Source organism: Pleurodeles waltl, chromosome 6 (assembly GCF_031143425.1).
Source record: "Pleurodeles waltl isolate 20211129_DDA chromosome 6, aPleWal1.hap1.20221129, whole genome shotgun sequence".
Classification (NCBI taxonomy): Eukaryota; Metazoa; Chordata; class Amphibia; order Caudata; family Salamandridae; genus Pleurodeles; species Pleurodeles waltl.
In genome coordinates, this window is record NC_090445.1 from 645,162,245 (window position 1) to 645,189,711 (window position 27,467).

Sequence of the window (27,467 nt, forward strand, 5' to 3'; positions counted from 1 at the left end):
TGAACTACACTATTGGTACAGCACAAAACGTCCCAGTTCCAGTCTGATGCCTCAGGAATATCCTAAGGTGAGGAACCTACAGCTTGATGGTCTGTACCAGATAATGTGTTTACAAAGGTGAGTAACTTGTTCGGTAGGCGTCTCTGCTGGTTCCCCACAGTTTAGGAACCCCATCCGGATTTAGATATGAATGTTCTATTTGTACTGGCTTATAAGATACTTGTGTCCCTGGCAGCTAGTGAAACTGAATTGGTGATATGAATCTTACTTTTTTTTTTTTTTTGCTTTGAGCTCAAAGATGTATTGCTAGTGAGTTGGTGAAAAGAAGAATTGTGTAGTTTGAGTTGAAAAATCCCTCGTCTTGAATGCCTTTTGAAGCCATATCCAGTTTGGAAACATATTGGGCAAGTTTTCGTCCAACCTTCTTTACTAACTGTTCTTTGAAGCTAACAGAATACCCTACAGTTTGATGTTTTGAGTTCTATAAGTTTGTATTTTGGTAGGGCACAATGCTTAATTTGTAGAAAGTGTGGAGGTCCAAAGGTTTGCAGGCCCGTTGCTATTGAATGTCGTGTGTGCCAAATACCGAGGATTTTAGTCTCCATTTAATCTCATGCCTCTGTCATCCATCACTAGGTACTCTCTGCGACTTCATCCCACTCTTGCGTGTTTTTTTTGGTCACTACTTTTTTTTTATCTCTGTCACCATCTTTCCATCTTGCTCTTCCTCCTGCCTTTTGTTTTACTTTTTGTCTCTTGCCCAGGGTCAGTCTGATAAAACGTACAAGTCCCCCGACTGGTGATGGGCCCCACCTGCAGCATCTGGCTCAAATTAAGCACCACCTTCAAGTCAGCCTTGTTGAAATAGTTTGCAAATATTCACTAGTGAGCCAACATTCGAAAAAATGCCTGTTTAATAATTGTGCTTTAGTATATTCAGTGCTTTTCACTCTGGAAGCTGTACATTCTGGTGCTTTCAGTGCCAATGTATCTCACTTAAAAAAAGAAAAAAAAAGAGTAATGCTTTCATCTGAACCACTGATAATTACTCGGTCCACATTACATTTTAATATAATTTTTGCCCACTATGGCACTTCAGGTAGAGACCAGACATATGCAAACTCAGCTTCAATAGGAGCAGTCCATCCTGAATTAGAAAGGGCCGCTCTAGATCAGCAATCCCGGGCCATTTGGGACCTAATTGGGACTTCTGAGTGAGGTTCAGCTTGAGTCCTGTGGTACAGTTAGCATACCTCTCAGACTTGACTATTTCCTCCAGGCTTGGGGAGTCTCCATTAGAAAAACAAAGTGATGGGTGGACTACTTGCGCCAGCAGTCATTATTTTTTTGCCCATTGTGTTACTCCAGAAAGGGACCAGCCATTGTTAACAATAGCTGAGATTAAAGTCCAGCATTTCGCCCATCACTTTTAGTTTTTAATTTTCTTTTCGGGACACGCCCCAGGTAAGAGCTGTAACCTGTGTTGGACTCTTAGCTCACTGTATCATTGGACTCAAGCTGTGCCTCACTGATGAAACCCAACAAGGCCAAACCCAGTATGGGACTGCCTGTGAGCCCTCCTACAGTCGGCATGGAGTGTCAACGTTGAACCAGGTTCAAGCCTGATTTGCTTTTGGCTAGTCCTCATCTGGAGTAAGTGGCACGGGACGTAAAAATAGGCTAGACTGCAATGCTGACAGTCATTCATTACCAGTGGCTAAGACTAAGTCAAGAATTCAACTCATAACCTGGATTGTGTTTTCGGGACCGTGGCAGCATCAGTGTACCTTTGAAAGACACAGATGCATGTAAGGGTCGAATCTGGTCGCTGGGCAAGCCAAGCATGAGTTCGGGCATTACTATTGCTGCTGTGGCAGGTGCACTGGTCCATTCACTTAATTAGTGTTCGAGGTGTGTGGAAGAATTAGGCTGAAGGATCTAGAATACAGACGTTACTTTAGTGAGTAACTTTTTTTATTCTTAGTCCTAGGTAGTAGTGAAGTGCATTTTTTCACAACCGATTTATTGTATTGCGAAGAACTATGCTTCGATTTCGTCATTAACTCTTTGCATAATTTGTCATGCCAGCATCCGCAAAATGATTTCTGCTTTGCCTTGATTCATAATGCTTGAATGTATTTTTTTTCTTTGTGATGTCTGTTATAATCCACAAAATGGCTTTCCTTAACAATAAAGGCGAGCGTAATTACTTGACATCCAATCCTACGTTTGAGTTCATGTTTTAAATGGCACGCAAATGAATGCATTTCTTGTTAGAATGATTATTCCTTGAAATGTGACCTTTAATGAACATTCCACTTTTCTGTGTTAGGCTGGTGTTTATACACTGTTACCATGGGATCCAACATACATAAGGTTGAAGAACGTAATTTGAGTCACGTTAAATAAACCAATCTATAAAACTGTGATGCAAGGTAATGTTTTAGTTAGTAGTCGCCCACCGAACTAGAGAGACATCACCTTGTGCTCTCCAGTGTCAAAGTTCACTAGAGGTAGGCATCTTGTTCTCAGAAGGACTGGGGAGGGCCACGCATTTCACTTCTGGAGTGTTAGCGCCGATCTTGGCTATTGGCATTTAATATATTAACCAATTAGACAAGCAGCAATTAGTTGTGTGTGTACATTGCAGCATTCCAGATCACAAACATCCTAAGTCTATAAATAATTGTGCATCTCTCCAATGGCAAGTGCCTTCTAACCTGTGCACCTAGATTTAAAAAAAAAATCGAATTACATATGAGAACGCGGAACCAGGGAATGGCAGAAAAAGCCTTGCCATATGTTAGACACTAAAATTGCTTCATCCCCTTTGTTTGGAGGGTAAAAGATTCGACATCTCAGCTTCGCAATTTTTGCTGCAAGGAAGACAGAATGTTTGCAGGTGCTTTAGAAATTTTTGTGAACATATAGGTCGCAGGTTTGAATCCCACTTCTAAACAAAAACGTCATGTCCTGGTACACAAATTTATCTCAACTCTAGCCAACACGTGTTTCGTCGTTTGCCAGATTTCCAGTCAACTTCCTCAGGGCTGTTCTTACTAGTAATATCCAAAATCACAAGTTTTCAAATGAGCAGGAGAGACCAGTAGCTTCATTCACGGTTGTAAATAAAATCTTCAAATTACATTCACTAACCACAAATATTTAGAGGTAACAGGAGTCCTTTCAGTTTCACTTATTCACCTTGCAAGCAGAAATGGCGTTTGTGCGCAGCGCCATACACTGACCCGTGTGAGTGTGAATGAACGTGGAGTACTCTCCTTACCATCCAAACAAAAATAATAGGATAGGAATTACTGAACACCAGAGCAACACACGCTGTGTCTGCCTCACCACTCTAATGGATGCCCTTCTTTTTTTTCATTTTTTATTTTTATTTTTTTTAGGACAAAGAACGATACTTGAATTCGTTTTTATTGAGCAGTTTCAACCCTAGAGGGAATATTAGTCCTCTTCTTGAAGGAACCGAGGTGGATTAATAAGTGGAGAACTCCTCATGGGAGGCTGATTGAAATCTCCTGGCATTCACTTTTAAGAAAATGTGGTTGAGTACTCTGTTCATGTTGGGCTTCTCTCCCATGTCCTACTTAAAGAGCTCTGATAAGACCTTCCACAAATATGTTTTTCCCCCTCATAAGATATAGTAACCTGATTAATGACGAATAACTTTCAAAATTTAATTGTGAACAGTTACGGCACCTGACTGAGTTTCCTGACATTCCGTTCATTACTCACTGGAGAAAAAGATAACGACCAAAGGGATTATTATAGTTCACCATTTTGCATAGTTCTATTCTGTTTATAGAGTCCATTGACAGTTGGTTACACACACTAATACTATACATCATTAGCCTTTTAGCAAATTACACTAGAGAAGACCGTTATTTGCACTTCTAGGCAGATCAGCGGTTCCTGTGTCCCCATGTAACTGACTATTGTAACCTTCCCCCCCCCCGCTTCCCTCCTTCTTTCTTAAAAAAGATGGGCATTCAGACACTGTGACTTATATGGAATTTCACACTTGTGTCTCTCTCCGATTGGCACAACAAATAATTGTGGCTGCTTTCCTACAAATGGTATGCCAATACAGTTTCGTCTGCGGCTGGGTCACTGCGGCGCTCATTAGATTAATTTACTGGTAGGCCATGAAACTGAGGTGGGTGTTGATACCATTTAAGTGTCATGATTTTGAGAGGCACAATCACAATTAGTTTTCTTTCCTTGGCTACAGTAGTTGGAGGTGAAATGCGGAACTATCTCTTTTGTTTCCTCTCTAATTTTCTAAACAGCCATTTTTTAAATCATTCTCACACACTACATATTGACTTTTGGAGTGTATCCACGTGTGGGGATATGGTTCATATGGGACATACATACATACTCTTGACCCAGTGTTTGGGTTTTATTTATTGTATGCATGACTGATACAGTGAGCCACGCAGTACTTTTAAACGCACCAGTGTAAACCAAAATGTGTATATAATTTTTTAGGTTTCAATGGCTGTATCTTCCTTCTCCCATACATCTTATTCCAGATATTGGTGGATACCACTTTTAAATTTGCTAGAGATTCTAGTTTGTATAAATGATGATTTTTTTTTTTTGATCTTTTCCTTTTGAACACATCACTATACACTTGACGGTATGGACACCGACAAGGCTGGGGTAGCCACATTAGATATTGCATTTTATGTCACTTGTTCTGAATAAAGCCCAAGATTCAGTACGGGCATTGTATAGGGTAAGATCTCTGCCATGAATAATGGTTGAACTATTTTTGTTAATGGCACTTGTTGCAAGTTATGGAGTAAATTCTAATCTCTTTACAAGTGAGAGTTTTACGCAGGTATTGGAATTATTTGTTGTCTAATAATTATCGCACTGTTTCAGTTTTCCCCAGAGATTCCAGTAGTTCAAAACTGACGAAATTTATCAGGAGGAAATGGCCAAGGTTAAAAAAAACAAAAAACGAATGAATACATGCAGAATTTGGTGTATTAAATGATTCTGCATGTTAACTTTCATCTTCATGTTAAAAACTCTGTCTATGATGTATTTACCATGTTTGGTCTAAGCAAATCCCACAACATATGCTGGCGCATCCTGAGTTTCTGGGCAGTCTGCAACACCAAGGTGGATCCAAGAGTTTAGCAAGGCAAAGCTCCTACTCCTAGGTTCCTTCCAGATTACTCAGGTGTGCCTATGGGCCCTAGAGAGCAGAGAGATCCACCATCTTGGATACTTACTGCGAGTTCACCCTCTGCTCCTTTTGAACCCTCTGAGCCCACCACCGTGCCGACGGCTTTGCCGACTCCACGTTCTACTCTGGTGCTCAGAACATTGAAGCCAGAGGATGCAGCCCTTCCCATTGTGCTCTTTGACTCAGAGTTTTTGCCATACGGCCCTTGAACCAGGACGCGCTCTGTGTCCATCAAGCCCGAGCCCTTGCTTGCTCCACCAGAGCATCCCAGTTCCACGCAATAGACCTCATTCACTGCATTCCCCCATTCAGGACAAACTCTGACAATGACTATGAAGCACAAGACGAGTTTGGACAACCATAGCATGACAACAACTGGTATGGGAACCTCCAGGATACCAGCGGACTTAACACCTCTCCTGGTACTGGCTTAGTCTTCCCTTCAGGCCCTCCACTGTGGAAAGTGACTCGCAGTGGTCTTGCCGAGAGCAGCAGAGGTTCTTGACCTCCAGCTCCCTGCCTTTGACGTGAAACCCAACATGCTAACTGAAGTTCTCCAGCCAACCAATACTGAGTTACCCTTTAATGAGGCCCTCGTTGGCACTTTTTAGGGGCGTGGGCTAAGCCTTGCTGTGGTACCCAGTAAATTTACCAGATAGTGCTGCACCGTCCCCCTGTCCCTGGCGATTCTGCTTTTCTGACTCGGCACCCATCTTCTGAGAGCCAGGTGGTGCAAGCGTCCACCAGCAGGACAATCCTGAATGCCTTCCCAGCTACTCCTCCGCGATCAGGAGTCTTAAGAGGATAGAGATATTTGGGAAGAGTGTATTTTCTTCCACATGCTTGGCTGTCTGGTCGGTCAATGCCAGCTGCCTTTTTAGGCTGCTATTCCACCTCTGTAAGGAAATATGTAGCTTAAGTTCTACCAAAAGGTCATGGAAGATCATCAACCTATACTAACCCAACCCATACAAGATGGCCGTGACGTCCTGAAGTTTAATATCTTTTGTGCCCTGGATACCACAGAGCTATTTGCACTAGTGTTTCTGTCTGTTGCCATGCCTGTTTCAGATCTACAGGTTTCTCAGGTGATGTTCAGTTCTCCTACTTTGACTGGGCCCTCCTTTTTGGTGACCAAGTGGACTCTGACTTGGAGCTTTTAAAGGAAGCAGGGCCATGGCATGCTCCTAGGGCTTATCTGCCCTCACCAATCACACCAGACTTTTCTACTCTTCCTTTGCTCTAGCAGGGGGATCCCATACAGCCACCATTTCAGCCTCAGCAGGGTTTCCACCACTTTTGTGGCTGAGGCCGTGGCACCCACGAATCCAACGGTCAGGGACAATGCACCAGTCAGTTTACTGGCCCCACCTGTCAAACCCTGTAGCGTGCCCTTATTAGAATTCAGCCACCACTGGTTAGAGGCAGGATCCAGGCAGAGGAAAATCTTTCTGACCAAAGGCAATTACACTTCCCGCAGTAAGACAAAGTGGCTAACAAGAGGGTGCTTACACTGGAAATGAGTCATGGTTGTTACTTCTCCTCCTTCTTGATCCAAGAGGAGGACAGAAGCTTTCATCCTGTTTTAGAACTATGCCCTCTCAACACCTTTCTCCGGAAGAAAACATCCAAGATGCTTGCTCAGGTCCTCTCTGTTATTGACTCTGGTGATTGGATAGTAGCCTTGGACCTGCAGGAGTTTTATTTTCACATTTTTGTCCCATGGGCCACATTTGCTATCTGGTGTACGTTGGGGCTGAAACATTTTCAATTTGTTGTGCTCCACTTTTGTCTCACCAGCACCCCTTGGGTGCTTACGATGGTGTTGGGAGCACATCTTTGGAGGACTGAGGTCCCGTTGGCAACACCTCCAGACTTCAGTGAACCTCCTCACATATTTGGAGTTCACTATCAACATGCCGAAGTCACACCTGACACTTTCTCAGATGCTCCCATTCATCTGAGCCATTTTAGATACAGTCTGGTTTGGTGCTTTCCCCTGGAAAGGAGAGATCAGTACATTCAGTCTATGATCCTGATCTTTCAGCCTCTGTCCTGGATTTCAGAGAGGTGGGCTTTGAGGCTGCTGAGATTGATGCTTCTTGCATCCTGCTGGTCAATCACCACGTGTGACTTATGCAGGCTCTGTAGTGGGATTTGAATTCTGTGGGCCCGACATCAAGGGGACTTCTCCATCCATGTCCAAATCCCACAGGAGACTGCAAACGACCTGCACTGCTGGTCGTGTGATCACGATTGGGTTAGTGGCAGACCACTCTCCTTACCCTACCCAGAGCTGACAGTGATGACTAATGCACTGCTTCTGGGAGACCACCGGGGAGAGGTAGAGATCAGAGGTCTCTAGTCTCCGGTGGAAGACCGATTCCATATAAATATTGTAGGGCTGAGGGCCATAAGCTGGTGTTTAAAAGGCTTCCTGCCCTCCCTCAAGGGATGTCTGGTTCTGGTGCTCACAGACAACACCACCTCCATGTGGTATTGCAACAAACAGGGCAGGCTAGGGTCAGTGCTCTATCTACATCTTCCTGGTGGTGAACCATCTGGTGGGATGTTTGAATGCCAGAGTGGACAAACTCTGCCACTCATGAACTGCTAGATGTCGGTGGCTGTTGCACCCGGAGGTGGTGCAAGTCTTCTTGCACGCATGGGAAGAACCTTGGCTTGACTTCTTTGCCGCCACTGAGAATGCATAATGTCAGCAGTTCTGAGCATTGGAGTTTCCAAGGCAAATCCTTCTCTCTTTGAGACGCAATCTGCCACACATGATACTCTGGACTCCTGTATGCTGTCCCTCAGATATCTCTCTTGGTCAGAGGTCTGAAGAAGATCAGGAACAACTGGGCTGACATCATTCTAGAGGCTCTGGATGGGCATGGACAGTATGTGTTCCAGAACTCCTGGGCACAAGCATCTGCTCTCCTATGAGGCTGCACTTCTGACAGGATCTGTTGTCATGGCAATAGGACTGGGTGTTACACCTGACCTATCGCGGTCTTCCATCTTCATGCTTGGAAATTGAGCAGTGACAATTGAAAACCTTTGACACACACAGAAAGACCTCCCCAAAACCAAGTTCTGACCCCCTTTTTCTCTTTTTTTTTGTTTTTTTTGTTTTGTTCTGCCGCTTGCTTCACAAAACTTTGCTGTGAACACGAACAGTGCCTTTCAGCTATTTTTACAGTTGCCAGACCAGCCCTCCTTATTAAAATCACCTATTGTGATTCTTTTTAAAAAAATTTTTTTTTAAAGGACTCCAACATTTGTTTTCTCCTAATCCCTTTGTTTATACCACTGTGAGATCTTAATCTGGCCCTCACATATTTGATATATGCTCCCTTCGAGCCTTTACCCAACTGTCCTTTGTGACTTCTTACCCTTGACTGTGTTCTTCATTTCCATAACACTAGCGTGGCAGGTGAATGAGCTCCAAGCTCTGCCTTTCAACTCTCCCATATACCACCTTCTTCCCATACAAACTGGTGCTGCGGAATGGGCATCCTTTCTTTCCAAAGCAGTGACGCTGTTCTGTGTCTTACTTGTGTGCTGAACGTTTACATTGTTGAGACCAGGGAACACCGAGTTGATGATCAGCTTTTTGTAAAGGTTCACTGGATTGAGTAAGGGGAAAGCCGTGCAAAAAAATAGCAATTTGTTGCTGGATAGTGCTCTGCTTCACAGTAGCCATGAAATAGCCCCCAGAAGAATTAAGGGCTCATTCCACCAAAACAATTGCTGCTACCACTGCATTGGCACGTGGAGTTCCTGTCCTGGACATCTGCCAGGTGGTTAAGTGACCTCCCTCCGCACAGTCACGAAGCACTACTGTCTGGATTGGCAGGTTTGCCAAGAGGAGTATTTTGCTCTCTTGGTCCTACATGAATTTTTAGTTTAAGCCAATTCACAGACCCACTTCCGAATGGATATTGCTTTTGTATCTATTAAAAAAATACTAGATAGGAGGTTAGAAGTCTCTATCAGATGAACAAGTTACTTAACTTCTGGAACTGTTTTTTTTTCGTAGAGACTTTAACTGCAGATTTATCACAGACTTTTCTACCTTCCTTGTTCTATGAATTGAACTGTGCATTGGGTCTCTGCGTATGGGGGCACAGACAGCCTCTAACAACTGAAGTCTGCATGTAGGAGTTGCACCTATATTCTATGGAGCTGCACGGCACCAGCTACCAGTGTGCAGGCGTGCTGCTCAGAAGTTTACAGATAGTCTTACATCTGGGAAAATATTCAAAAGGTGCAGTTAGTCTCTCTACCACAAGAGACTTTACCAAGGGTAACTTGCTCATTTGTAGCTACAGGCTTAATGAAACGTAGTATTGCCAGTGCCATTAGGTCTGCCTTTATTGTTCTGCCCCTTGCACTCAAAAAGGCATGCTACTCACCCTGCAGTCACAAATTGCTGACCTGAAATTGGTACTCTGCTTGCCCTGCAATTACAGAGGCGAACAGCCCGCCTGCACTCATACAAATTCATCCTCTGTCCGCTCACACATAGGTACAAGGGTACAGTGCTTACCCTTTATTCACACAGGCACAACTCTCACCCTGCACTCAAACCAGCACTCAAATCGGCACACTCCTCTACTAGCACTCATGCAGTCTCACTCGGCAATCACATGGGCACTCCTCCCAACCTGCATTCACACGGACACATCCTTGCACTCACACAAGCACAGTGCTCACTCTGCAGTCAAAACAAACACTAAAACCTTCAGCTCAACTCTTATTGTTTCAATGTAAGTGTACCAGAAACATTGGTGACACAACTTATTAAAAAATGTTTTTTATTTTTTCTCTCCATTACCAAACTTTCAGTTGTCCATAAAATATTTTATTTACATTCATTACTTTCTTTACAATAAATATATAAACATTTTGAAGTCCTTTACCCCTTTCCTATCACCCTTACTCTCATTCATACCAAACGTTCAAACCTTTCTCATACACACTAAAAACACACAATGGTTTCCGGGCGGTGTACATAGACTACAACCGCAATTTGTGTGCTCTGCAGAATACACAGAAGCTGCACACGTTTAGGACTCTTCTGTTAAACCAAAACACAGTGCACAACGTTTCGGTGGCCAACAGCTCTTTTCTTGCCACTTTATTCAAGACGTAACAGACCGTTTTAAACATTGGCTTTCCTATTGGGTGACCGGACTTGAATTAATCTACAAAAAACAATTAATGAACAAATTCATAAGCCATAGATCATATACGGTATCAAAAATAATGACCTGCTAAATGAAAATAACAGATACACAAAATATGCCATTACTTTAGAAAAACAAACTCCCACATACTGCCAATACTAGTCAACACATGGACAAGGACACTGTCTTCATGAAGGATTGTTTAAGTTTCACCCTATCATATAGCAACCTCCACCTTGACCACATGCATCTTCTTGGTGAGAATTAAAGAGTAAGTATATGCACCTTCCTGCCTCACACTATTATTAACTGTTTAATCAATACAATGCATCCCAATATATATACATCCTACCCACATGCTTCTAATATTTTGATCTGTCTAGGAACACTCAATCTGGATTTCATGGTCCCCTGTATACATGTTGGTGAAGTTTGAATCCAGGAGACAACTGAAGGAACCTTAGTAATTACCCTCATTCAAATACGAGGCCAGCATTCACTACACCATTAGTGCTAACATCAAATGCCCACCATGTACCTCCAATCATGGATTTACATTAGCCTTTCAAATACTGCTACGTTGCAAGTGCTGCTATTCTTTCATACCAAATTCACATACTTCTCACAGTCCTGGTGAATTCCTGATGACGTAGGATCCGCCATCTATTACATTGTACTCCAGTACATCCACAGCTAAACAGTATCGAGCAAAACAGTGCTCAGTCAGTCTTTTTAATTAGCTGTTCGCTTACAATTATAACTCACTTACATCTTACTATACACATCGGATTCCAACGCACCAACTTGTGGCATCTCTCTGGCTCTACACTCATTTCAAGACCCTTTCCTCCTTTCTCTCACATGGTGAGATGTATTTGGTGAGATGTATTACTAAGTAGATCATCTTTACACAGCGATCTATATCCCAACAGTATACCAGGTTGTCAAGCACAGTAGCACCTCGTTATTACTAAAAGACATGACTCCAATTTTTAAACAGTGTGTTTAAATATAGTCTACCACAAAGGTCTTGCATAGAATGGTCATTGTCACTAACCTCCCCATACGGGAGGAGTCTCTTCCGTACATCGGATTAATGTGTGTATGCCTTGACGCTTTTAAATACTTACATGAGGTGACTCAACTGACTAGGTTTCAGCTATTTTAGTTGAGGAGAAGTCATGGAGTGTTTTATTTTGGGTCAGTTACCCTTCTACCGAATCTATAAAGCTTTTTTTTTTTTTTTTTTTTTTTGTTGGATTACTCTTTGTGAGTATATTTGAAACTCAACCTGCATCCACAACGATACAGTGCTTCCCTGCCCTCACATGGGCGCACAGCAGCTGCCCTGCACTCTTGCTGCCACATAGAACGGGCACAAAACTAGCCCAGTCCCACTGAGGAGTGTGTGCTTGAGACACAACCCTGCACCCACACAGACAAGCCATTCATTCAGCACTCTAACACCGTTTAGCCTGTATCCTCAGACACCATCCTTATCCAGTACACACACGCACATATGCCCATGCGCTTGCATAAGCAAACGTTCTCTATGCATTCACAAGGGCACATCTCCCACCGTGCACTCACACAGATACACCTATCATCCTTCACAAATCCAGCTAAGATGTTTATATTGCACCCACATGGGCACACCTCAGTCACGTACGCAAACCCGAACCCTGTATAGATACACCCTGCCCCATGCTGCACTCCCACAGACATGCTGCTCATCCTGCACGCGCACCATCCTGATCTCAAATGGGCAGGCTGCTCACCCTACACTTACTCTGCACACTCCTCTCCCTACTCTCACACAGGCACACCACTCATCCTGCATTTATGCTGGCATCACCATTCTCTCAGTACTTCTATAGATAGATCATTTAGCCTGTACTCGTGCAAGCAAATGGTTTACCCTGCATTATCAAAGGCACAATTCTCACTCTGCACTCATGCAGTAACACTACCTGCTGCACTGGTACAGATACACTGCACTTGCTTGAGCACACGTTGATCCTGGACTGATAAGGGAATACCACTACCCCACATTCACACTCTGACCGTTGCTCATTGGCCTGCACACTCACTAGCTTTACCACTCCACTTGTACATACACACCACTCACCTATCTCACTGGCACACCACTTTGCACTCACAAAGGCACAACTTTTTGTGCCCTCACACATTCACTCCATTCACCCTACCCTTATACACACACCCCACCCTCATATACACCCCACCCTGTCCTCGCACACAGCCTGCCCTACACTGTGAGGCACATCTCTGACCCCACATTCATAACAGTCCCAACCTTGCACTCACATAGGGCCAGCTCACCCTCCATTGCCCATAACTAACCAACACTTTCACTCTGCCTTCACAAACCTCTAACCATTAACCTTGTGCAGTACACTAGGATTAGCGGAGTGTTCCAATCCTAGGTCACATTAAGAGGATGAACAAACACTGCAAACTGCATCCATTTTAATAAAATGGCCTCTTCACAAAAATGTGGCATAACTCAGTTGTGACTATTCATGTATTTTTTTTTTTTACTTCTAAAAAGTGTTTTTCCCTACCCGTGACTGTTTACATTTGACTCCCTGTTTTTCTCCAAACTTGGTACCTTTTAAACTGTTGTTTTTTATTCTACTCGTGACTGTGAATTTCCCTCCTAGTTTTTCACAAAGACTGCATTAAGCTCCACCCCTCATTCCCCAGGGTTAAAAAAACAGGCTAAATACTTAGTGGCTATCCAGAGTGTATTTGGTAGACTGCTTAATCTGCTGTGTGGTTTAAACTGTACTTGGAAAGTGTATGCCACACTCGTTTTTGTCTTGAAAAAGTGATTCGTTTGTGTGTGAAAAGCAGTATTTCAGTGGTTTCAAACTTGTCCCGTATCTGAATAGAAGAATCTGCTAGCTAGGAAGTGTGGATTGTGCCTGTCTGTATCCAAGGAGAATCTGAATAGAGGAGTGCCTCCCTGCCTCCTACCACAGCAGCCTCGGCGTGCTGATTGGCTCTCTAGCTCCAAGGCAACCTAAGACCTCCTCTCACACCTGCACTGGCCCTTTAAGTTTGTGGAGATTGCCCCAAGACAGCTACCTCCAGCTTCTCTGTGCCCTGAACAGCCCAGTAAGCAAGAGTCAATGAAGGCGGTAAAATCAGACCTGTGCATTCTTGTAATTTTGTTTTTTTAAAGTGCTTTCTTTCTGCAGATGACTGTTTTATATTTGGCTCCTTCTTTTTCTGCAAACTTGGTACCTTTTAAACTGTTTCTTGTTCTACTCTTGACTGTGAAAATCTAGGAGGGAAATTCACACAAAGTTGCCTTAGAGCTGTTGATGAGTGGATGACATGGAGCCATCTCAAACTGAATGCTTCTAAAACAGAAATACTCACATGGATCGATGGAAGAAATTATGACCCACTCTGCACCTGGCCAGACGATCTGGGACCACCTCCCAGATTATCTAAGGAAGTAAGAAGCCTTGGAATTACCATGGACTCCAAGTTGACAAAGAAGTGGACAAATTAACAAGATCAAGCCTTATCACCATAAACTCTGCAATGCACCTTCCCGCACCTCCGATTTCCACACAAGGTGCAGACTACTAGCTCTCTTCTACTATCTAAACTGGATTACGCCAGCGGCCTCTACCAAAGATCATCTCCATCTACTATGAAAAAACTACATTGCATTCAGAACTCCGCTGCAAGACTACTCCTACCTGTAAAGCCACAAGCCCACATCTCCCCTGCCTTGAGGGCCCTACATTGGTTACCGGTTGCCAGAAGATCCACCCTCAAGCTGCTTTGTATCTCCCACAAATCAATACATGGAACAGGACTGCTTTTTTCATCAGTATTAAAATCACCAAATACATTCAACAAATAAACCTCTGCTGAAGATTGGCACCACACCTCAAAACACCTCCATACAAGAAAAAGGCAATAGGTGATACATCTCTCTCTGTTTAAGCTTCCAAACTATGGAATTTATTACCCCCCAAATATAAGATCCACTGATGTATAATCTAATTGTGTGTGTGTATATATGTACATATGTTCAATGGCATGTGTAGCTGTAGATATACATGCTGTGCATAAGTCTGCCATCTAGTGTTGGGCTCAAAGTGTAACAAGTTGTTTTTCTCCAAAGAATGTTTTTGAGTCACAAGATCGAGTGACTCCTCCTCTCGGTAATACTGCGCATGGGCATAGAGTCCTTTGTTAGATTGTTTTCTTTACTCTGTCGAGTTCAGACGTGTTTCCTCTCCTGGACTTTTCGGTTAGGTATACTCTGAACTTTCCTAAACTTTCTATAAAGTGTCGGTATAGTTTTGATCGTGTTTTCTTACTGTTGATTATAATAGTCAGGTTCCAGTCGACGCCCTGAGGGGCGACCGCGCCCTTTCTGGACCTTCTTCAATACATTATTTGATCGAATAATGTAAGCTCATGGAACGTACTCCGTTTCGTTTCTGTCCTCAGTGTCATGCACAATTTCCTTACACCGATCAACATTTGGTGTGCAACCTCTGTTTGTTGCTGGAACACAGAGAGGAGACCTGTGACGCTTGCAGATCGTTCCAATCCAAGAAGACTCGTCAGAACTGGAGAGCGCGTCGGATGGAGATGACGTCCAGGTCTGCAGAACACATATCCAACTTTTTCTTTGGAGAACACGCGCAAGAATAAGAGCAGTTTCCATTGAGGATTCAGATTCGGATCGAGAGGTACATGGTGGGCATCACACCGTCGCAGAACGTGAGTTCAGCAGTCCCCTCACACCAAACAAAGACAATAAAAAATAAAATAAAAAAAAGACTCCTACATCAGTCTTCGGTCCTCCACTGCCTTCCGGCCATGGTCGGGCCCAAAAACTACCTTCGGAAGACCAAAGCTCGGGTTCGGCACCAAAGCAGAAGACCAAAGTGCAGCTGACACATACCAAACAGGCTGCTGCACCTCTTTCAGTGCAGAGTCGAAAATTATTCTCTTCCACTTTGGAGCCAAAAAATAAACTACCACATTCGGAGCAGACCATTTGTTCCAGTCAAGCATTCCACCAAAATTTCAATAGATACCAGTGGTAAACATTCTTCTATTACTAAGGAGTCTTATGAGATTCAACATATTGCAGAGGTTATGGATGTAAAAAAAAAAAAAAAAACATATACACAAGGAGACAGGGAGGATTATAGCATCTCCTCCTCCAGCAACCAAAAGAAAATTTACTTTCCAAGAGACTTTAGACGCTGGTCTCCACCAACTGAAGTCAGTAAGCAAAAGGAGAAGCAAAAGACAATGCAACCACAGTCTTAACCACCTCGCTCTCCCTGTCTTCCTGTTTAACCACCAACACCACCCTCACCCACACATTCAGCACAGCTTTCCCCACAGGCCTCACTTACATCACCACATGAGGCCTATTTCACTAATCCTCAAAATGATGTAGATCCATGGGATCTATGTGATACAGATCCTATTTTACCTAATGATACAGATTTGTATCCAGCAAGATCAACTCCCACTGAGGACACAACTGCCTATAATCAGCTTTTAGCCAGGACAGCAGTATATCATAATGAGCAGCTACATACTGATCCTATTGAGGATGATTTATTGTTCAACACATTGACATCTACTTATAAGGAGTATCCGTGTCTGCCTATGCTTCCAGGCATGCTTAGACATGCTGAAGATATATTTAAAGAACCAGTAAAAGCAAGAATTGTTACACCAAGGGTAGACAAAAAAATATAAACCAGCACCATCTGGGCACAGATCACAATTACCGCTTTACTTTATAGTAGTCAGTGGAGCGAGGAAAAGGGCTAATAGTCAGTCTACAGGAGATGCCCCTCGTCCAGATAAAGAAAGTTGTACGTTTGATGCAGCGGATAATAGGGTGGCCACTCGGGCTGCTAATCATTGGAGGATTGCAAAATCTCAGGCACTCCTTGCAAGGTATGACAGGGCTCATTGGGATCAAATGGAAGATTTACTGCAATGTCTTCCACCAGAGAACCAAAAAAGGGGGTAACAGATAGTGACAGACGGGCAGGCTGTTTTTAATAATGCTGTTAGATGTGCTACTGATGCAGCAGATACAGCTGCAAGGGGCATTAACACCAGCTTAATCATTAGAAGACGTGCATGGCTAAGGGTGTCCGGATTTAAACCAGAAGTTCAACAAGCAGTTCTTAACATGCCCTTTGACAAACATCTGTTTGGCCCGGAAGTGGATACCACAATAGATAAACTTTAAATAAAAAAGATTCATAAACTGCAGAAGCCATGGGTGCTTTATATACCACACCTACTAGAGGTAAAATTCGTAGGCCACAGTTTAGGGGTGGTTTCAAACCATCATCCACAGAACCATCTACCTCACAACACAAACAAGGAACAAGCTTCTATAATAGGGGCTCATTCAAAGGATCACATAGAAGATCTCAGTATAAAGGAGGGCTAAATCAACCACTTCCAGAGGTTTCTCTATATCAACAAAGCAGTGACTTATTAAACATCCCCACAGATCATAATTCTCCTGTGGGAGGAAGACTGGTGAATTTCTACTCCCAGTAGCAAAACATCACCACAGATTAATGGGTTCTGTCAATTATCCAACATGGTTATTGCCTAGAATTCGTCTCCACTCCACTAAACGTTCCTCCTCGTTCACACAGGATGACTCTGGAACATCTTACTCTTAAAACAAGAACTACAATCACTACTCATCAAAGGAGCCATAGAGATATTGCCTATAACTCAACAGAGATCAGGGGTATATGCACTATACTTCCTTATACCAAAGAAAGACGGTACTCTCAGACCAATCTTAGATCTCAGGCCCCTAAATCTATGCATTCTATCGGAACACTTTCATATGGTTACTCTACAAGATGTAATTCCCTTATTACAAAAATTGGACTACATAACAGCACTAGATCTCAAAGATGTTTACTTTCACATTCCAACACATCCCGCACGTTAAAAATACCAAAGATTTGTAATAGCAGGAAATCATTACCAATTCAAAGTGCTTCCGTTCGAGGTAACAACAGCACCCAAGGGTGTTAACAAAATGCTTAGCAGTGGTTGCAGCATTTCTCAGAAGGCAACACATACATGTTTTCCCATACCTAGACGATTGGCTCATAAAAGCCACAACAAAACAGAATTGTCATTGGCATACTCTATATACAATAAACATCCTACACAAGTTAGAATTTACAGTCAATTACCAAAAATCTCACTTTAAACCATCCCAAATACAACTATACCTGGGAGCAGTTCTAAACACTCAATCAGGGTTGGCATAGCCAGGCCCACTAAGGAAAGGATCCAATCTTTCCATAGTTTCATATCTCAACTGTACTACAGCCACAGTTATACAGTAAAACTAGTGATTAAACTTTTAGGGATGATGGCCTCATGTCTAGCCATAGTTCCTAATGCAAGATTGCACATGCGGCCACTACAGCAGTGCCTTTCTTGACAATGGTCTCAAGCACAGGGTCAAATTCAGATCTAGTGTTGCTGGACTGCCAAACTTAGTTCTCTGCAATGGTGGAATTACACCAACCTCTTAAAAGGGAGGCCCTTTCAAGACCCTGTTCCTCAGACCATAATCACAACACAACAGATGCATCACTGATAGGTTGGGGAGCACATCTCAACAACTTCACCATACAAGGCAAATGGGATTCACAACAACTAACTTTTCATATAAATTACTTGGAACTCCTAGCAGTATTCCTAGAGTAAAAAGGTTTCAGACACAAATCAGACACAAAATAGTGTTGCTAAGGAGAGACAATATCACCACAATGTATTATCTGCAACAACAGGGGTGGGTATACACTTTTCCCAATTATCTCTTGGCACAGACCATATGGAACTGGGCAATTCACAATCGGATCCAGTTATTCGAAGAATATACTCCAGGCATACACAAGCAACTTGTGGACCTGTTAAGCAGGACACCTCTCCCACTAGTTCCATCTCTGATAAAAATAAATAAAAAAAAGATTAAACAAACCTCACTCACTGTGATACTCCTAGCTCCAACCTGGCACGTCAACATTGGTACACAACTCTATTGGATCTGTCTAGCACCGCATCACAAGCTACCAAACAGCCCAGACTTGTTTTTATCAAAGAAAGGGTCAAATCAGACATAGCACCTGTGTGGAACCTTAATATTGTATTTACAAAACTTATGGGACCACCATTTGAACCCATGCATTCATGTAGTCTACAGTTTTATCATGGAAGGTAGCTTTCTTAGTGGTTATTAATTCAGTAAGTTGGGTTAGTGAAATTCGAGCATTCACTTTAGAGAAACTTTTTTTCAAATTCACAAACATAAATTAGTTTTAAGAACAAATCCTAAATTCTTAACAAAAGTAGTTTCACATTTTCAAATCAATCAATGGGTGGAATTGCCAGTCTTCTTTCCAGAGCCAGATTCAGTTGCCGAAAGAGCTCTTCATACCCTTGATGTTAAAAAAGCTCTTGTGTATTATATAGACAGAACAAAGGATTTTAGGAAAACAAAACCGCTATTTGTAGCTTTTTCTCAACCTCACAAAGGTAATCCTATTTCTAAAAATGGATTAGCCAGATGGATAGTAAATGCTATCTTGAAGCTAAAAGACAATTACCAGTAGCTCCTAGAGCTCATTCCTGCCACCTCCCAGGGCGTTCAGTTTAATATATGGGGGGCCTGCCACAAGGACCACCACTCTAGGGCTTCATATTTTATTGCGTTCCAGATAAAATAACATATACTGCAATAATTAGGATGATAAAACATAATAATAATAGTGCAGTGACAAAGAAAGTGAAACATAAGAAAAGTCCCACCATAGTGTCCGAGTTTTAGGTGTTGGAGTTCCTACCTACGCCACTAAAGTACTATCTTAGAGCACAGCCGTGTTCGCCCTAATCCAGCCTCCAGAATCCCTAGGAAGACACTATCCCCCATACCTGGATTTGGTAGTAGCAAAGAGGACTGTTAATCTACTGAGAGTCCTCTATCATGTAGGCAGAGAAAAACATCAAGTATTAGAAGACAGCTGCAATGAAGCAATAGCATGCAGTGGCAAACCTCTGGCTGGAATTCTTCCTCCAACCTATGGGGTGCACAGAGATGTTTTATAATAAAACAGCTAAGGTTCTAGGAAAACTTCTGTTACAAAAAACATGCATGTTTCCGTGAAGTGGCAGAGTTTGGGGTGTTCCACTTAGTACCAGCGACATATTGGAGACAGCCTTGAGCAGAGCACAGAACGAGAATGTTGGAGTACAAAGAATGAAAACAGTTTCTGTGCTAAAAGTATACAAGATAAAGGGAAATAAAACATCACTGCAGAAGAGAGCTTCTGCTCAGAATATGAAAATGAATAAAATTAATTGCAACTAGCCTAAAGGGCACAAGCTGCAGACCTATGGCTAAAATAATGTGCCCATAGAAAGCTGCTAAGGTAACCTCACAACAGTTGTCAGTCTTTTGTCAAATGTAATACCCAATCTCGGTAACAAGAAAAGTAGCCTGGCGCTTGATATTCAGATCACTGGTAACCCAACCAGCGTTATGTATATGTCCATATAATAATCAATTCCTTGCAATCTGAGGAGAAAATATTTTCTTCAAGAATCTTTTGTAGCATGCTAAGCCAAATATAAGAAAAATAGTGCTGCTTTGGTAGCACTTTTTTTTTCCTCTTTTTTTTTAAACTGTTATATTGTCTGGGTTAGACAGACCCTATGAAATAAGACTTTGATTTTGGCACATTTAGCAACCATGCACCAGGTCCAGTTTAGCTGCGCTGATTTTTTTTTTTTTTTTATGATTCCGAAGCCCCGCCCCTGGAGGGCAACACATTCCGTAGAGATAGGGAATAAGTGTGGCTGCTAAACATCTATTTCTGGGTAAGCCACTTATTAAGTCTTCACTTCACCTTAGCAGAAATAGGAGTTAGGTGTGTGCAAGCGAATTAAATTCATTATGCAGCCCTCATTCACGCAGTCTGTGGAGATAAAATCGGTATCAGATTGTAATCCTTCAAATAGTGTTTGATAAAATACCTGTCTACTTTTTTTTCTGGAGCATACAAATGAACATAATTAAATAAATATTAGTTTCCAATGTGACCATGCTCGTTTTGTTAAGTTGTTCCACTATAGGGGTAGTAAGCACTATATAAATGCTGTAGTACAATACGATAGTATGCATTATTTCTCATTGAATATCTTTGAGCTTTCTACTTACGGGCATATTCAGGAACAATTTATGGACAGTGGTGCATTGTATATTAAACCAGTCACATGCATAGAAAGGTGGAACTGTTAAGTATGCCAACAGTTTTTACACACACTTTTTTGATTGTAGCAACTATTTTAATATGCATTTTCTTTCTCTGTATTAAAGATACCAGTTTTGAATATTCAAATGAAAATCTTCCCAGCTCTATGCACTGTAGCAGGAACTATATTTTCCTGCACTAATTACTTTCGAGTAATCTTCACAGGTGGTGTTGGCAAAAATGGATCAACAATTGCAGTAAGTTATTTTGTGATCATTTTCAAATTGTATTTGATCTGTATTGAATGCTAACTTCATGCTTCTGTGATTTTAAACTAGACTTTATGAATGACTTAAAGCTCAATAGGCATTTCCCAAGGTGAAATACTTCAGCCAGATAGATGATCAGATTGTCTGCAGGGTTGGACTTGCACAGAAAGTAGATCAGAGACCAAAGTGAGTGCCCCTCCCCTCGTTTGTCAATTAGAAGGCTTAAAAAGTGGCCTGTGTTTGCAAACTGGGATAGTTTTGAACTTGTAAAGGTAAGCTGTGTAAGTGTTTCGTAAAGTATGATATATTGCATAGATCTGAGCTACCTGTAGACAATATTTGTTTTAATATCATGAATATCAAGAGTAAAAACCAGCCAGCAGACCATAAAGCAGGACTTCAGTCGAAATATGGCCCACACACTGACCTTTCCGATCAGCCCATCAGGCACTGTCTGTTTGCCCTATGGGTCAGTCTAACACTGCTTGCCCGTGCTATTACAGATTCAGTGGAATTCTTGCTCATTGTGCCTCAGAATTTGTTAAACATCACAGACGAAGCTCAGTGATACGATGGTGCTTCAGAATTTTATCTTGTTAAGAGAGGTCACTGTCAGGCAGTTCAGGCCTGTTAGTGCAAGGTTGTACTTACTTGAATGCTGCTTAATCAGAGTGCTTTAACTATTGTGGCATGGTATTCTGGGACAGTATGGGGTATCTCACATAATTAAGAATGTTGGAGAAGTAGTTCTGTAATGCTTAGTATGATTATAATAGTGAGTCATAGCTTGTGAAGAGTGTGTGTTCCATAGAGTTTGTCGATGATGCAAAGGACAGTAACTGGGGACACAACGTAATCAAGACTGAGTACAGCCAAGATCTCTCTCTTTATTTAACAAAAAAGTAAATATTTATGTGAAGACACTGAGAGAGCTGTTCTGAAGTGAGGATTCAGAATAAAGAACAAATGGCCACAATTACTTTCTTTCCTGAAATGGGGAAAGCACAGCGGGTAGATTAACAGTCGTACAGGTGTATGCATGTGTGGGGAGGTGGTGTAGACACATGCATATGGAGCCACATTGTTCTTTAGGGATTGGGACAGATGTGCTAGTTAGAGGACTTAGTAATATGTTCCAGTAGTAGGGAGTAGTTTCCAAATTATGACCTTCACAGAGGAGACATGCTTTTCCATTATAGAATACCACTTTTTTCCGAGGAAGATATTCAGCCCTTCCTCCATAAAGGGGTTGTTTTAATCCAGGCATAAACCAATGATGGTTGTGGCCACAGAGACATGGGCACCAGGAGAAATAGGTAGGCACCTGCCTTATCAATAACTTAGAAGATTCTGCAAGCTAAGTGAATCAAATAAAACAAAATTAAAAACTTGAGCATATGACTTCTTATGATTGTTTTTGTACCTTAGTCAATGTGCCTGGGGCATAATCCCATGTGGCCAAAAGATGGGTTTCAGAACCCACTGTAGTTTATAAAGAAAATTGGGATTTGCAGCGTTCATGTGGAAGACACGAGGCAGGATGAGAAGTTTTGCATCTCAACATGTATTTTGTAGAGGAGGTGTACAGAGACAGCATGAAATTATACAATAGGAAGGTCGGAAGCCAGGTTTGAATGGAAGATAGAAAAACTCCTCCTGGCGATTATGCAGGAACAAGTAGAACCATGTGATTATTAATCACTGGGCTCAGAAGCTGTAGAGAATCAACATTTTACCAGTGATAGCTGTCTTGCTGATATCTAGAATTAGCACCTGCCCGAGCAGGGTGCCTCAATGAGTTCAGATGTTTTTCTAGAAACAATTAGAATTCAATATATCCGTTTACGACTTCAGGACAATGAAGATATTTCAGAGATTGCACAAACTCACATGAGCTGGGCAGGCACTGGGACAAGAAAGTAGGCACATTGCTTGCTGGGTCAGCCATATCGAGTAAATGCTTTTTACACCGAGAAGTCAGCCAGCAGACCCAGCTTAGCTCTGGTGAGTGCCAACCGGATCAAAGCCATTTGACATAAGAGCTTGCATTTGGGTAGAAAAACCAAGGTAAGCACTGACTAGATTGGATGAGGACAGTTCAAACTGAACATGATCGGGGGCGGCTGGAAACTGGTGCTCTTTACAACAATAGACCATTCACCCAGACTCCTAGTGCCTCTGCATCGTCTCCCCCAATGGAAATTTGAGTTTGATTATGATTAAACTATTTGAATTAAGCTAGGATAACTTTACAATTAACGTGAAGACCAGAGCCACATCTCTGCCAGCTCTGTACAGTTTAAAAAAAAAAAAAAGTTTTGGTGTCAGCAACTGAGCCATGAACTACATTTAGGAATTATGAGAACAAAAAGAGGAGATGTGGCCTAAAGGTCTAGCTGCCGACCTTTGAGCTGGAAAACCAGGTTGAATCTGATTAGCATCCTATGATTCTAGGCAAATCACTTAATCCCTGAAAACTGTCCTTCTTTAATGTAATCTGATGTACATTAAATCACTCTGATGCCTTTGGGTCTGGTTTGTGCTATATAAAACTGCAAAAACAAAGTAAAGTGAGTAGGTCTAGTAATATCAGCTAAATAGCTCTAACAATCTAGTGAGTTGGCAAAATAGGATACAAGTGCACATGTAATTTGGCCAACAGATCTCAAGATGCAGCAAGTTCTTCTTGTGTGAACACGCTTGTCAAGAAATAAAAAGTCCTAATAATGTATTAGGATTTAGAAATCTCAATAGAATATTAATAATATATGGGATAAAAATTCCCTGTCATGCATTATAAGAATATTATAAGTCACTGACCATATAGACTTGCAGTACCCTTAGCTATGGCAGGGGCTACTTTATAACTTATTATACATGGTCACTCCTTCACCTTTGCCACAAACTACTTAAATCTTTGGTATGTAGCTCTTTCATGTGAAAGAGAGAGCCTGTTTGCAAACAAGACAAATATAGAATCCCTAGTGCAAAATTAAACACATCAAAAAAGCTGTTAAACATTTGTTGCAAAAGGACATTGGGATTCTTTTATTAGAAGTAAAAAAAATAAGCATTAGCTTGGAACGTATAGAAGCAATCCGAAAGTATCTAACTTTTCTGTAATTACCTAACCGGTGCCAAAAAACAAGCATATTACATTAATCGCAAAACAGATTAGAAGACTAAAAAACATTTTATTTTCGTTCTTTAAACAGTTTCTTTTATTATGCTTCATGACGTGGCCTGCCTTTCTCCTCTGGTGCTGGCTCTAGCAACAGGCATTGTAACATTCCCCTTCCGTGGCTACAGTAGGGGCTACAATCCGTGTCCATTTCTACTGAGCTAAGGAGGCCAACTGCTCCCCCCCCCCCCCAAAGTCCTTTTGTGGCTGTAGATGCAATTCCCACAAGCCTTATGGGACACCCCGCCAGAGGTCGACCCACCCTGCTTCATTATAAGCCGCAGTCTCCATAGCACTTTAGTTTGCCCTTGTGCCATCACTGGCACCTAGTGGGTAGCAGGACCTGACATCACCTGCCCCGCTGACAGTCCATAACTTAGTACAAGTGAGTACTTAAGATCGTTTAGTGTGATTACTCCATCTGTTTTCTAGAAACTCCGCTATCTGTTCCAACGATCCTCAGACCGGATGATGGAGGACCACCTGTCCCTGCTCCACCAGTTCTTACAGGCTTATTTGGCCAAAGGAGCCTTCAAGAGGGTTCCAGCATCAGAAATAGGTCATGGTTGCTATTCCTGCTAGTTTCGGGTGCCTAGGAAGAACAGAGACATCTGCCCTATTACAGACTTTTCAGTTTCTTCCTGAAGAAGAAATTAAAGATGCTTACTTGGCTTAGGTTATGTCTACTGTAGACCCTGTAGACTGGATGGTTGAATTTGACATGCAGCATTCCCATCCTGCCTGGACATAGGCACTACCTGCAGTTCACTGTGGGCCACTAGGGTTATCAGTTCACTGTGCGCCCTTCTGGTGTTCACCAAGGTGATGATGGTGATTGCAACACACCTGCAGAGGTCAGGGTTCTAGTCGTCTTCTACCTTGACAAGCTGTTGAAGGCGGACCTGCCCCCAAGCAGTCCTCTCCCACCTTCAGATTATGGCAGACCTCCTGTATTCACTATACATGTGCCAAAATCCCTCTGGACTCCCTCTCAGACACTCCCTTTCATTGGTGATGCAGGGAAGTTTCTGGCTTATTCTCTTGAATGGTGAGTCCAGGTTAGTTGGTCTGTGATTCTTATGTTTCAGCCTCTACCCTGGATTTCAGTGATAATGAAGCTACTGGGTCTCATGGCCACCCTGCATTCTGCTGGTAACACATGAAGTCTGGCATATGCAGGCTCTAAAGTCCGAGTGGGCGCAGCACCAGGTGAATCTTTGACATGGTTCAGTTATTGGAAGGAGCTGCCAAAGACCTGCAGTGGTGGCAGATGAAGAACAATTGGGTCCACTGCAGACCCCTCTTCCTTTCCCACCCAGAGCTGACTGAAGTGACAGATGCATCACTTCTGGGTTGGGGCGGCCATCTGTGAGAGGTGGTAATCGGAGGACTTTGGTCTCCGGCAGAGTCTCAGCTCCACATAAACTTGCTGGAGCAGAGAGCGATCCAACTGGCTTTGAAACCTTTTTCTCCTCCTATCGGGGGGAAGGCTAGTTTGAGTGTTATTAGACAACACCACCGCCATGTCATATTGCAGCAAACTATGCAGGGTGGGGTCATGACCCAAGTGTCAAGAGGCCCTGTGTCTCACAACATGGCTGAAACGTCAGAGCATTTCCTTGGTGGTTCAACATCTAGTGGGCTTTTGAAAACCAGAGTGGACAAACTCAACCACTTATACCTAGCGGATCACAAATGGTGTCTCCATCCAGAGGTAGCAAAGGTCTCTTCAGAGATAGGGGAGAGCCTTGGTTAGATCTATTTTCTACCATCAGGAACAAGCAATGTGAGCACTTCTGCATTCTGAAGTTTCCAAGGTGACTCTCGCTCAGAGATGCTTTTTACCTCAAATAGAGCTCTAGCCTCCTGTATGCATTTCAGCTAATATCATTCCTGCCCAGACTTCTCAAGAAGATCAGGAAGGACTGGGCCCAAGTCATTCTTGTGGCACCGAATTGGGCATAGAAATTGTAATATCCAGAACTCCTGAGCATGAGCATTGGTCCTCTGATCAGTTTGCCTTTTCAGGAAGGTCTTCTGTTGCACCACCAGGACATGGTCCTGGACCCGAACGTGCGTACACTCTACCGGTATGCATGGAGATTGAGCAGTGGCAGTTCAGCTTTCAACTTTATTTCTGAAGACTGTAATGTAATTCTGGTAGCCAGGCGTCCTTCACCCAACACAGTATATGCCTGCCATTGGGGCAAATTTTGTGACATGGTGTGCTTCCAAACAGGTCGATCCCCTTTCTGCACCATTGTCTGTGGTTTTGTTGTTTGTTCTCTTTTTAGCCTGGTAAGGCTTTGCTTTGGGCAAAGTTAAAGGGTATATTTCAGCATATCTGCATTCTTGCACTTGCTGAATCAACTCTCCCTGATTAAGTCCCCAGTTGTGACTTGCTTTTATCAAAGGGCTCGAGCATATGTTCCTTCCAAAACACTTTATTGTACCCCTATTGGATCTGAAACTAGTTCTAAAGGTCGTGCTGTGTGCCCTCTTCAAGCCCTTGCACAATTGCCTCCTTCATTTATTGACCATAAAAATAGCTCTTCTACTACCGATTATATCAGCCTTGAGGGTTAGTGAACTACGTACACTTTCCATGCACCCTCCTTACACAACTTTCTATCCGAACAAACTGGTTTTGAGAACGCGTGCCTCTTTCCTACCAAAAGCCGTAACACCTATTCACATAGGCCAGTCCATCATATTTCCTACCTGCTTTGTCCGCCTCTCCCTTTTAAAGAGGAGGAGAGAATCCACATCCTGAACCCTAAAGGAGGGTTGTAATTCTTCATTGACCATACTAGAGAGTTCAGGATGGATGATCAACTCTTCATTGGGTTTGTTGCAGCAAGGAAAGAAAGGCCATGCAGAAACACATCATCTCATCATGAGTAGTGCTCTGCATTGCAATCTGATACGCATTGGCCAAGAAGGAAACCCCTGAGGGCCTGCATGCTCTTTCCACCTGAGCTAAAGCTGCAACCAATGTGTTCACTCGCAGAGTCTTGTCCTGGATGTCTGTTAGGCTGCAACATGGGTATTTCTGCACACATTTACTCAGCATGACTGCCTGGACCATCGGGTCCATTGTGATGGGCACTTTGCCTGTTTGGTCATACAGGAATTCTTTGTCTACATCGGTTTGCAGACCCACCTCCAGAGATGTATTGGTTGGGTACCTAGTTAAGTAATCTACGGCTAGAAGTCTTTATCAGAGGAGCAAGTTACTTACCTTTTGTAGTGCCTTCTGTGGTAGATACTATCTAGCCCCAG

At 42.6% G+C, this 27,467-nt stretch overlaps 1 protein-coding gene across 2 annotated transcripts in view; it reads left to right on the top strand.

Moving 5' to 3' along the window:
- The window catches only part of CEPT1 (choline/ethanolamine phosphotransferase 1), a 251,381-nt gene that overhangs the window by 140,134 nt on the left and 83,780 nt on the right, over positions 1 to 27,467 (top strand). For both annotated transcript variants that reach the window (XM_069238994.1, XM_069238995.1), the window contains exon 7: positions 20,861 to 20,992. In XM_069238994.1, coding sequence (XP_069095095.1) covers positions 20,861 to 20,992 — 132 coding nt within the window. The remainder of the gene's footprint in view (positions 1 to 20,860; positions 20,993 to 27,467) is intronic.